Source organism: Cibotium barometz, chromosome 25 (genome assembly GCF_041138505.1).
Source record: "Cibotium barometz isolate CiBa-2024 chromosome 25, ASM4113850v1, whole genome shotgun sequence".
Taxonomy (NCBI): Eukaryota; Viridiplantae; Streptophyta; class Polypodiopsida; order Cyatheales; family Cibotiaceae; genus Cibotium; species Cibotium barometz.
Window position 1 is genome coordinate 11,548,043 of NC_141070.1, and position 13,382 is coordinate 11,561,424.

The window sequence follows — 13,382 nt, forward strand, 5'->3', positions numbered from 1 at the left end:
CTAATAACCATAGTTATACAGCATGGAGACATGTCTTTTTGTTGTAACACCAGGCACAAATATTCCATAGTACATATAATAGCAAGCACACATAATCCAAGGAGGAGTCTTGCTCTCCACAAGAGCTCATTATAGAAGCAACTTTACCACAGAACCAGGTTATAGTTCTTCTCCATTTGAACGAGGAATAGGGAACATGGGGAGGGGTAAGGAGCCAATGTCATAGGGGGGACTATCTCATTATTACAAAGGGATTCACATGAGCATTCAAAGAATAACATGCCGTGAGTCTATAACTTCAAGGCCAATCTAATGGAGGGTAAGTGCCATTAAAAACCATGCAGCCTAATCCCATGGGGAAAGAGGTCACGTATCCCGAAACAAAGGGTTTCGTGTAACCACCTCCTTACATTCCCCCACCACATTAATACATTACATTCCCCCACCACATTAATACATAGAAGACATGCTAAGGATAGCATTTGAAATGGGAAGCGAGGTTGTGACCAACAGACCACCTAAAAGCCAAAACCAAGCCAATCCACATCTCAAGAATGATGACAGAATTTGATGAAACTGGAGATCCCATTCAGTTTCTAGAGAAGTTTGATCAAATTTATCAGGTGGATTAATGATCCCACCAAGATCTGTTCATTCAAACTTTTCCTTCAAGGAAAAGTAGGACAATGGTTTAGTTCTCTAAACTCACTTGAAAAGGCCAACTATGAAGTCTTTAGACATTCAGTAACGGTATAGTAAGATATGGTAAAATGCATGAACAAAAATTGACAATTTCACGCTAATCTAACCTAATGGAGTTCAATGCTCATGTTTTGAAGTGGATTCCACTCCTAATCATAATTTCTAAGCTAATTCTTGGATCAAAGCAATAAAATGTAAGCCAGTTGGGCTCCAATTTCGTGCAAATCACAAAAAAACCAGGGTTTTATCCTAATGCAGGTACACCACACCATAATGCTATTGTAAAAATGAAAAATATGCATATTGCAAAAGTGGCACATGCCTTGATTTCTGAAAAGTATATTCCATATTATTTTTTGGTAGAAGTGACAACAAATTTTGTTTCCATTATGAACATGACTCCCGTTACAACAACTATTCATGGTATGATGCCTAAATAGAAGTTTACATGCATAAAATCAGATGTGCCTCACTTGAAACTATTGACAGAGCCAGTTGGTGAATCCAATGTTTGGATGACCATGTGGGAGCCCTTGTTTCCTGGGGTTCTATTGTTTCTCCGCTCACGTTTGTGTTTTGTTGGCTCTTTCTTTCCAAATCTCCTTGCTTGAGGTGGATCTGAAGGAGTCTAGCCTTCTTAATAGGGGTTCCCAAAGCTCCTTGCGTGAGGTGGATCCAAAGGAGTCTTCTAGCCTTCTTAATAGGGGCTCCCAAAGCTCCTTTCTTGAGGTGGATCTAAAGGAGTCTAACCTTCTTAACAAGGGAGCAGTGTACTGAGTGCCAGTCCACTTAATGGGATCAAAGTCTTGGTCGGTTTGAGGGAGTGTGGTTGATTTCTATAGTTAACTACATTATCATTTTCAATAGTTAGTCTAGATTGGGTTCACATTAAAAGTTCTTGGTGTTTCTGACATAGGTTTAAAAATGGTTCTCAAATGGTTTTAGACATATTTTTTTACTGCTAGGCTTACGTGTCTACGTTCATGTCTGTAGGTTCACACCTCTAGACTCATGTCTCCATGCTCACATCTACAAGTTCTTGTATATAGGTTCACATATATAGGTCCTCATGTCTAGGTCCATGCCTCTAGACTCACGATGATCACCTTCGAACCCACATCTACTACATGGTCACATCTACAAGTTCATGTATGTAGGTTCACATATATAGGTCCACGTGTCTAAGTTCACGCCTCTAGGCTTATGGCTCACATGTCTAGGATCACATCTCTAGGAATACCTCTAAACTCGCGTTTGTAGAGTCATGTCTATAGGCTCATGTCTTTTTTATATGAACGTACTTCCCTTGTATGAAATAAGCCTACTTGGGGTACAAAAATCTAGGAACTGGTCCTATGACAGGGTTGGTGTACAATTATTGGATAATATGTGTACATAACTTTTCAATATAATTACAAGGGACAAGGTTTTTCCATAGAATTTGTATATGGTATAATTCTATGATATGAAAATCTTCCAAGAACATGGTAGCTATGTTCATACAAGTCTTTCATGGTAGTAACCGTACTCTATTAGGTACACCTATCTCTCGACTCACATCTGTAGGCTCATGTTTGTAGGTTCACGTATCTAGGCTCATAGTTCATATCCTATGCTGATGAGGCAGAGCATGCCTCAATGCCAATAATGACATTCCAAAGCCCTTTGGCAACCAATACTACATGACGCATCATATAGAACCACAATGGGTAGTTGGTCTCATTAAGCCTATATTTCAAATTCATCATTGCCTACTATTTGAACTTGCAAATTATGATTCTCCAACACAAAATGGAAATATCCCAACTACCTGAAGGTGTCATCATCCCTATGTTTGTAAATTTAAGGAGAGAATTGTGTCGTTTCTTTGCTATACCTTGTGTCTAGTCTCACCATTGGCTCAGACAATGCCAAATTATCATATGCAAATGATATCAGATGCAACCGAGAGGTTATATAGTGTAGCGAACCCGGTTGCCCATCGTGTTGGCACACTAAAGATCACTAGGGTCCTCTCTAGGGTAGTATATCCTTAGGAGTTGGCACAGGCTAGGGAGATCGCGACCTCTCTCTCCCACTCCACTATGCACTCACACAAACTCAAGAATGGAATACAACATAGGAGCCAAGAGTGACATGCACAAGACTGAAGTCGACAAGGGTTGGAACAACACAAAACTATGTATTGCATTGGGGATCCTCTCTCAGTACACCAAAGTCTCTCTTTATACAATGGGCATGGTCCCTTGGGCTATCACAAGCAAGTGCTAAAAGTGGTCATTGATAGATACCATTGGAGTAGGTGAGAGGCGCATAGCACAAGTGGGTGAGCACCGCTTCCAAGTGGTCAAGTGGGTAGCCGAAGATTCCCTCCTTGTGTGACTGACTCTTTGGGGTGCCGCATTTGAGGTTCACGCACTTGGGGGTGCCCGAGCAAGGGCAATGAGGGTGGATACAGGTCCCCCCACCAACTAATCTGTTCACCGTCTCGGTGAACACCAAAAGCGGAGGCACATGTTGAGGTGAAGTTGCAGATGGATTGCCATAGGCCCAAGAGAAGGTGGTGAAGAAGTAGGACCACCACAGGTCCAAGAGGAAGTGTCGAGGAAGAAGGACCCATCATGTCCACAAGAAAGACTAGTGAGAGAGTGGCCACCACAGGCCTCATCCGAAACAAGAAGTAAAACTTGAGCATGGAGAGGGTGAGGGGGGTGTAGTGGGGTTGTGCGCAAGGAGCCGATGGTGCAAGGGAGGCCAGGGATGGTGTGCGATGGCAAGGGTATAAATATTATATTATATATTTATTTTAAGGGTGTGCAAGGCGTGAGTGCGGGTGCGCGAGAGGGGTGTGGAAAGCCGGGGTTCGCAAGGCGGGGTGGGGAGGGACGGTATGCCGGTGGTGCACAAGGCCGGAAGGGGTGCACGAGTGGGTGTGTGGGGAGCGCACAAGGCCGCGAGGGGATGTGGAAGGTAGCCAGGGGTGAGCACAAGGGGGGCGCAAGCGTGAGGTGCACAGCTGGAGTGCAAGCAGGCGAGGGGGGCCTGCAAGAAGACAGGTATGGCGGAGGGTTCACAAGGCGAGGTGTGGGGGTGCGCACAAGGTGGGTATGGCCGGGGGGGCTCGCGTGGGGGTGCACACGATGGAACGTTGGAGGCAGGGGTTCCCGAAGGGTGGCAAGGCAGCTGGGGTTGCCGCGATGGAAAGGCAGCGAAGTTGGGGTCCCCAAGGCCGGATGGTGAGGTGGCCGCGGGTGCCGATGTGCCCAAAAAAGACCTGAGTGCCCTGAGGAGTGATGGGATGGGGTAACCTCAAGATGGCAACTATCTTGTCGGGATTTGGAGTGAGGCCTTAGGCTGAGACTATGTGGCCCAAAAGTGTGCCTTGCACAAGAAGTGACATTTGAAGGTGGGTTGAGTTAGAGATGAGAGGAGCGACACTTACCAAAGACCAAGGCTAATTGGTGGAGATGGTTAGCAAAGGCTTCAAGACACGTTGCAAGATATGTGCCTATGAAGTTGGAAAAATCATCCACAAATGCTGTGAGAAAGCTAGTAAGAAATTCCTAAAAAATGTTAGTCACAATGCATTGGAAAGTGGCAGGGGCGTTAAACAACCCAAATGGCATCTTGTTATAGAGGTAGGGTACCCCATTGGGTGACAAAGGCTATTTGGGACTGGTCATCCGGATGGATGGCCACCTGGTTGTTGTGGCCACTAAAACTATCCATGAAACTGTAGAGAGTGTGACCAACCACATCTTCCAGCACCCTGTCCATGAAAGGGATTGGAAATCCATCTTTAATTGTGGCCTTGTTGAGAGCACGGAAGTCAACATAGACCCGGATTTTGTTAGTTTTCTTCTTGAGGTTGAGACCCACCCTATGTGTTCCACTGGGGCGATGATGCAAGCAGCCTTAATTTTCTCCACCTCCACCTTCACTGTTTCTACATACTTGGGGTTTAGTTTGTAGGCTCTACCCCGGTCTCGTCTATTACCCTCCTAGAGAGGGATGGTGTGCATGCCTATGAAGGCCATCACATCATCCAAATCCTTGTAGGTCCAAGCAAATACATCTTTGTAGGAGTGGAAAAAGGTGGTGGCCTATTAGAGTAATGCGGGGTGATCCCATAACCAGCAGGCCAAGAGAATGGGATGTGGATCCTCAGGGGTTCCTAGATTGAATTCCTTTACTGGGTCCTGATAGGAAGGAAGTGGGAGGGGCTCTCCAATGGCTGCCAAGTTAGAGAAGATGCCGGGGTCATGTTGTGCTGGTTGTTAGTCCAGGGGGAAGTCACCAAACTGCTCCTTTGTCCAAGATGTGGGTAGTTGTGATGTGCTGACTGTACTAGCTATATGAAGCTTTGGATCACCTTGCAACACAATTTTTGCTCTCTGGAACCAGTATCATCAATACCAGTATCGGCAGTCAGATGGAGCTCAGATTTGTTTCACAGGTAGGGCTTACAGTGCTTAACACAGCTGTATGATCAAATTTTCAAAATAATTTTTCAGCTGAGACTGATAGTCCAGTATCGGCAATCTCATTGACGATACCTGAAGCAGAGAGAAAAAATTGGCAGTTAAAACTGCTCCTTAAATCATGCTCATTATGCACGCCCTGCTCACCTACTCACTGGCGGTCAATGGGCGCCTTATTTGGCAGCCCTTGAGTCAATGAATCTCCCCTTTAGCTCAGCTACCACTCATTAATTACTTGCTTAATCCCACTTTAGCTTAATCCTCCCTACTAACCATGCTTAGTACGCTACAAGAATCGGGGGCTCCTTGGCTGTAACGTCGGGAGGGCCCGAGATGGGTTTGGCTATGGGTGGCTTTGAGTGTAGGTTCTTGGGTGGCGGAGCCCTTTTGAGTGCGGCTTCTTGGTGACGGATCGGATCCCTTGGTGGTGGTGGCTAATGGTGTAGACGTGATCGAGGTGAAGTGCTTGCATTACTCCTATCAGTGATGGGCTCTCCCAATTACCTCAAAGTGCTCAATTGTGGGGTCCTGCGGATTAGTGGCTTCGTGAACCTCAGTTATGTCCACTATGTAGCATGAGAGATCCCCTGCAACCTAGAGCTAGTCTAGAAGCTCGGAGTCTTCCCCATATGGCACTGTGCCTTCCTCCATTGGTGTGGGTGCGACCACAGCACCCCGCACAGCTTGGTATGGATCCTCTTCAAGCTTGAATTCTTTTTGGCCATGGGTCTTAGGTATCCGAAACCTCTCAGTACCCCAGTCATGTAGCACACTAGCACCTCGCAACCATGGTCGGCCAATGAGTAAGGAGTATGCTCCTTTGACTTCGGGAAGACGGATGACCAAAAAATCTAGAGAGAAGAAATCATCTTGAATTTGGACTTGCACAATGAGGCGAGGTATTTTGAAATCGGTGAGGGCGAGCTGATTGCATGAATGATGCCCAGACATTTTGTTGCTTATTGCAGGTCGAATCTGTGCTATACCACCGAGAATCTTTGAGCCCTCCTCTAGTTGTTGCATTAGCAGATCCAATTGCACTCGAGCAGTGGGGCTAAATTGGAGCAGTTGGTAGAGTGATATCCCCACCTTGCTCTCCTTGAGTAGGTCATCCTCATGGAAGCTGTTAAAGGTGCGGGGTGGGGAGTCACATTGGCTTGCCCTCCGTCAGTGAACATGGGTGGTGCCTCCTGAAGATGCCTCCTGAAGATCTTTGAGAGTTTGCAGAAAGGCATGGTCCTCCACATTATGAGAGATGTTTGAGGGGACTTCACTTTGCTCCGTTGATGGTTTTGGTTCTCCAAGGGCCTTCTTTTGAGCATGGGTGACCACACCTGTGGTGGGGTGCTCCACATGAGATGAGGGTGTAGGGTTGTTTGGGTCGGGGACACTCCCAAGGTGAAGGATGGGTGAACTGGCACCAAGGAGGAGGTGTCAGCCAACTCAGTAGCACTTCCCATAGAGACCAAGTGAGTGGCAGTCGGCGCTTGGAAGATGAAATCAGTGGAAGCACTAGCTCATTGCTTTGGGCAGCAGTTCTAGGTGTAGTGATCCTTGGCCTTGAGGAAATGATGGCACGGGAGTGTCCCTTCTGGAAGGGGACACCAACCTTGATAGTGACCATACTCCCCATAGCAATAGCATAAGATGGGACGGTTATGCGGGGAGCAGATGGGCGAGGAGGGTGGCAGGTGCAGAAGATGGTGGGGTGGGCATGATGGGTGGAAGGTAAGGGTTAGAGAATGAGGGAGTGTGGGTGTATGCAAGAGTGGCTGGCTGGTAGATAGGTGGTTGGTGGGGTGAAAGATGTGAAATGATTGTTTGGTGGGGGCAGCTGGCGAAGGAAACTATTATTAGTGATGCAATTGGCGGAAGCCCTTCAAGTAGTAACAATCCTTATCCTCATGATTGCCTTTCTCACAGAAAGAGCAGTATTTTCTCCATGGGCACTCTTGGGGGGAGTTCCCTAAGGTTTAGCAAATCGCGCACCACACTGCCTTCTTTGCTTCTTGTTGCCCCTTGAGTTCTTCTATCTCCTTCTTTAGCTGGGCCAAGGTGTTGTCTTTGCTTTGTGCCTTGTGAAGCTTCAATACGTGCAACTCCTTTTTGAGAATGGCCACAGGATCTTCTTGTGAAGACATGACCTAAGAGGAAGAGGAACCGTTGTCACGCTCAAACAACAAGTGCACATTCTCCAGCTAAGAGGCCAGCTCTTGAAAGTCTAGTAAGGTGGTAGGTTTAGGCCTGCTTTCTTTAATCTTTTATTGGGTGGACCAAGGCAAGAAGGCTTGCAACACCCATTGCTTGACCATGAAGTCACCAGGGTAGGTCGACAAACGGAACACCAAGACTCTTGTTTGTGTCATCAGCTCAGACACGCTATCTCCAGGCAAGAGTTGAACTCTTCCCAGGTCTTGGAGAATGCGGTCTTCATAGTTACTGGGCCTGAAGGTGCAAAGGAAGGTATCCTTCAAGTTGGGCCAGTCCACAAAATGGTCACTTGCAAACTGACTAAACCACTTGTCAACTGAGCTTTCTAGAGTGGATGAAAATAGAGCCAAGTAGGCATCCTCCCTCTCCAAACCACAGCTTTTGCACATAGAGATGAAGCGCCGCACGTGGTCATCTCTATCTTCTGAGGTGGAGCCTTTGAACGTGGGGAGATTGATGTTAATCTGGCCCAACACCATGGATAAGGGTTCTGGAATTGGAAGGTTGTTCCCGAGGTGACCATGATTTACTACAGCCATGGGTTGAGAGAGAGGAGCAAGAGGACTTCTGGGGGGCACCAAGTTGATTGGCCGCTTACCGTTGTGGCACTTGACAAAGAGGGGACTCTTGATAGGACTGATAGAACTAGAGCTCATGCGAGAGCATGTATTGGGCATGAACTACCATAGACTCAAAATTTTGGGAACTCCTGACTCACAAGAGTCCCCAACAGGATCGCCAAATTTTTAGTAATACCTGTAGAGCAGACCCAGTTGCCCATCGTGTTGGGACACTAAAGATAACTAGGGTCCTCTCTAGGATAGTATACCCACATGAGTTGGAACACGCTAGGGAGATGGCGACCTCTCTATCACACTCCACCACGTACTCACGCAAACTCAAGAACGGAATACAATGCAGGAGCCAAGAGTCACATGCACATGCACATGCACAAGACTGAAGTCGACAAGGGTTGGACCATCACAAAACTATGTACTGCATTGGGGATCCTCTCTTAGTACACCAAAGTCTCTCTTTATACAATGGGCATGGCGACTTGGGCTATCACAAGCCAAGTGCTAAAAGTGGTCATTGATAGATATCGTTGGAGTAGGTGAGAGAGAGCTGCCGAGCACAAGTGGGTGAGCACCGCTTTCCAAGCGGTCAAGTGGGTACCCGAAGATTTCCTCCTTTGTGTGACTGGTGGTGACCCTTTGGGGTGCCTGTGTTTGAGGTTCACGAAATTGGGGGTGCCCGACCAAGGGCAGTGGGGGTGGCTACACAGAGATAACCTCAGGCACTTGAAAGGCTTTTTGTGAATGAGAGAGTCTTGACGATCAATCTTGTCAAAACCAAGTTGATGGTATTCAGACTTGTCAAAACCAAGCTGATACCACTTCATTGCCATACCTTGCGTATAGTCTCACCATTGGCTTAGACAGTGCCAAATTATCATATGCAAATGACATAGTCTAAATAATATCAGATGCAACCGAGAGGTTATAGAGATGTCTAGAGGCACTTGAAAGGCTTTTTGTGACGAGAGAGTCTTGACAATCAGTCTTGTCAAAACCAAGCTTATCGTGTCTAAAATCAAGTTAGTCCAGATTGGGTTCACATTAAAAGTTCCTATTGTTTCTGACATAGGTTCGAAAATGGTTTTAGACACGTTTGTTTTTTACTACTAGGCTCACGTGTCTAGGTTCATGTCTCTAGGTTCACATCTCTAGGCTCATGTCTCCATGCTCACGTCTACAAGTTCATGTATGCAAGTACACATATGCAGGTCCTGATGACTAGGTTCACGCCTCTAGACTCACAACAACTCACATCTCCAGGATCACATTTCTAGGGTTAGCTCTGAACTCATGTCTGTAGGGTCACGTCTACAAGTTCACGTATGTAGGTTCACATATATAGGTCCATGTGTCTAAAAGTTCACACCTCTAGGCTTATGGCTCACGTCTAGAATCACCTCTAAACTCACGTCTGTAGGGTCACATATTTTTATATGAACTCATCTCACGTGCTTCCCTTGTATGAAATAAGCTTTCTTGGGGTACGAAAATTAGAAATTGGACCTATGAACAGGGCTAGTGTACAATTATTGGACAATATGTGTACATTAATTTTTCAATAATTATAAGGGACAAGCTTTTTCCTTAGAATTTGTATATGGTATAGATTGAATGATATGAAAATCTTCCAAGAACATGGTAGGTATGTTTGTGCGAGTCTTTATGGTAGTAATAATTGGTCCGTACTACATTAGGTATATCTATCTTTAGACTCTTATCTATAGGCTCACGTTTGTTGGTTCACGTGTCTACGCTCACACCTCATATCCTAGACTAGCGAGGTAGAGCATGCCTCAATGCCAATAAAGACATTCCAAAGCCCTTTGGCAACCAATACTACATGACGCATCATATAGGACCACAATGGATAGTTGGTCCCATAAAGTTTATATTTCAAATACATCATTGCCTACTATTTGAACTTGCAAATTATGATTCTCTGACACAAAACGCAAATATCCCAAAACTACACGCAAGCGTTATCATCCCTATGTTTGTAAATTTAAGGAGGGAATTGTGTCACTTCTCACCATTTGCTCAGGTATTGCCAAATTATCATATGTAAGTGACATAGTCTTAATGATATCAGATGTAATCTAGAGGTTATAGAGATATCTAGAGGCACTTGAAAGGCAATTTGTGATGAGAGAGTCTTAACAATCGAATCTTGTCAAAACCAAGTTGATGGTATTCAATGCATCATGAGGTCACATCACAAGTGGAGATTATTAAGTTGTGTGTATACCTTAAGGTGACATTTACGGGACTATGTTTTTTGCATGATAATGATTGCCAAGGTTTGGTTGGGGAGGAGTTATGCATCCCTAGTATGCTTGGAGAGAGAGAGAGAGAGAGTGCTTTTAGGCTCACTTCCACGGCCTTGTACCATGTGTTGGCTCTTTGGAACTTTGGTATTGTCCGACAATGATGTATGGTGCATCTTTTTGGGGACCGAGCCTCCTGGAAAGGGGAAATTTTTATGCGAGCTTTTTTGGAATTCTCACAAATTTGCAAGCTTTTTTCACACATTAAAATGTAATACATATTTAGAAAAACAATGTAACAAGGGCTAACCATAAGATAAAAATTTTAAATCATAAAATTATAACTTATTAAAAGAGATCATTTTAGTCTTACTTGTATAAATGATCCAACCCATATCTTGAGGTTGTTCATGTTTAACATCTTCTTGACCTTGAACTTGAGTAGAAGTAAGTTGCTAGGTAGTGGATGAGTGCAAGACAAAGAGAATATAGAGAGGTTGGTTGTGATGCTAAGAGAGAGAGATTCCTTTTTGACACGAGATTTTTTTGAATTTAATGAATTTTGCAAGCTTTTCATTTATTGTGTGTGTGTGTGTGTGTGTGTGTGAGAGAGAGAGAGAGAGAGAGAGAGAGAGAGAGAGGCAACTAGGGGGAGAGCGACCAAGGGGGGGAGGGGGGATATGAAAGGTATGTTTGTTTTCACATAACATTGGAGAGAGAGAATGTGTAAGGTATGTAGAGGGGGCTGCGAGGGGGAAGGAAAGGAGAGAGCGAGGAATGTAAATATTATGTTCATTTTTCAAAATATGAAGGATAGGGAGGGAGAGAGAAAGAAATGTAAAAATTATGTTCATTTTTCAAAATATGGAGGAGAAGGGAGAGAGTGTGAGAGGTGTGCACTTATTTTCAAAGTGTAAACTTTGAAGTTTTTGACCTCATAACTGTAGACTAAAAAATGGGCAAAATTTACATTTATGAAAAATGTACCATTTTTGCATTTTTTATTGGAATATGGTCATGTTGGTACTCAAAACGATTGGAATTCGAAAAGGAATGGAAGTATGGTGCCAAAAACTTTAAATTTTACACTTTGGAAATCCCCTAGAATCCCTCCCTCCCCCTCCACGTTTTGAAAATGAACATATCTTCCACTCCCCCCCCCCCCCCCCGCCCTTCCTCCTCACCCTCACATCCCCCCTCCCCCCTGTGTATAGCTTCCACACTCCCCCCTCTCCCTTGTGCATGACTTCCACACTCCTCCCTCCCCTCCATGCTATACAAATGAACATATCGTCCACCTCCCTCCCAAAAACAACAAACGCAAATATGGAATTTTCTAAGAAAAGGTTGCAAAAATATAGGAAATGACAAAAAAGCTCACATTAAAGAGCTTACAAACAAAACTTCTCTGTGTTGATTGTGAGAAAATTAGTGTTTAACTATGTTAAAAAAGGTTCACTTTTTTTAGAAGGTTAAAAAAACTCACTTTTGTTAGGTCAAAAAATCTCAGAGAAGCTCGCAAAAAAATCATACTCCTCCTAGATTTGAATGTAGGTAAAGATACTACCATGTTTAATTAAGAGAGCAAAGCATCGGTGCCACATGCTATTGGGCTAGTAGAGTTCGTGGTAGTCAGATACCCTCTTCCAAACCATCACGTACATTTAGCATGTATATATACTTACTAGGCACCATCTCTCGAGATTCGCACTGGGTATATGGATTGGTTAACAAAGACTCGCGATTTTTAAACATAATATATGTGATCAATTGCCCAAGCATTCTAGATATGCACATCATTGGGTTTTCCAAAATGAGCTAATAAAACAAGCATTGTTTTAACATGATGTGATTTTCAAGCAATATTACCTAGTGTATTTACGATAGAATTTACCTAGTGTATTTACAATATTACCTAGTGTATTTACAATAGAATTTACCAACAAGGAAATTTTCCTTCATAATATATATTCAAACATGTATGCATAAATGTGCTCATAGGTTAGCTTGCTCACATCTGATTGATTGAATGAAAAAGTACAACCTTTACATGTCAGTTTTAGAATTGTTTTTCATAAAATAGTGAAGCCTACATCCAAGGAGCCATTGCTTAAGCTTAAAATTTACCAAATTTCAAACAAGGCATATCAAGTAGATGCTAGCAATTCAAGAAGCTTCATTTGTTGCTTTGCAAGTTGGATCATGTCAAGATCCAAAGGCCTCTTATCATGGAGTATCGAATACATTGGTAGAGGTTCATCTTTTCTGTTTAGAGATCCACGTTGGATAGAATTTGTGAATAATAAAGAAACAGTTGGAGCTTCTTTAAAAGTTTTCTTTTCTTCCTGGTTCAAGGAGTTACATTAACAAACACTCTCTCCCTCTCTCTCTCTCTCTCTCAAATTGAAGAGAATTTTACTTGGCTACTTTCTATTATGGCTAAGCCACATCAGATCTTCGAAGCATGATGCCCCTTTCTGAAATATTATTAGAAGTGTTTAAATTTAGAGCTGCTAGCATTTTCAAGTATAACCACTGCCAAAAATGGATTTATCAACGAATAGAATTTTGCTGAGCAGGTGTGTATTATTTATATTTTATAAAAGCATAATTGCTTATATATACATATGTATGTAGTATATATATATATATATATATATATATATATATATATATATATGTATGTATATATGTATATATATATATATGTATGTATATATGTATATATATATATATGTATGTATGTATGTATGTATGTATATATATTAGAAATCTCAACATCCAATAATCCTCTAATTAGCACTAATGATAAGACTAGTAAAAAATTACAAATTTTTCCCACATTGTTATAACAAAGATTTGAGAGGTATCTGGAGGAGTTTCAATGTAAGTGAGACTTCAAAAACTTCACTCCAAGCAAGAACAAGTCTTGTATACCTCCTATTTGCACTCAAGCACTTGATATTGTTGGATTTGAGCTCTCCGAAAAGATGACAAAAATTAACACTATAAAAATTGCTTCCACGACCTCTTTTGTTTTGCGTTGATTGCCTCTAGAACTCAATGATGATGTCCACAATGTTGAGAGGTTGAGGACAACTCAAATCATAGTATAAATGCTTCAACAATGAGATTTTGAACTAGAT

The 13,382-nt window shown here is 43.2% G+C and overlaps 1 protein-coding gene across 2 annotated transcripts in view; it reads right to left on the reverse strand.

The window, feature by feature from the left end:
- Positions 1-12,246: 12,246 nt before the first annotated feature.
- Positions 12,247-13,382, reverse strand: part of LOC147624253 (uncharacterized) — a 57,130-nt gene continuing 55,994 nt past the window's right edge. For both annotated transcript variants that reach the window (XM_086819916.1, XM_086819915.1), the window contains exon 6: positions 12,247-12,581. In XM_086819916.1, the coding sequence (XP_086676042.1) occupies positions 12,384-12,581 (198 nt within the window). In that variant the 3' untranslated portion in view covers positions 12,247-12,383. The remainder of the gene's footprint in view (positions 12,582-13,382) is intronic.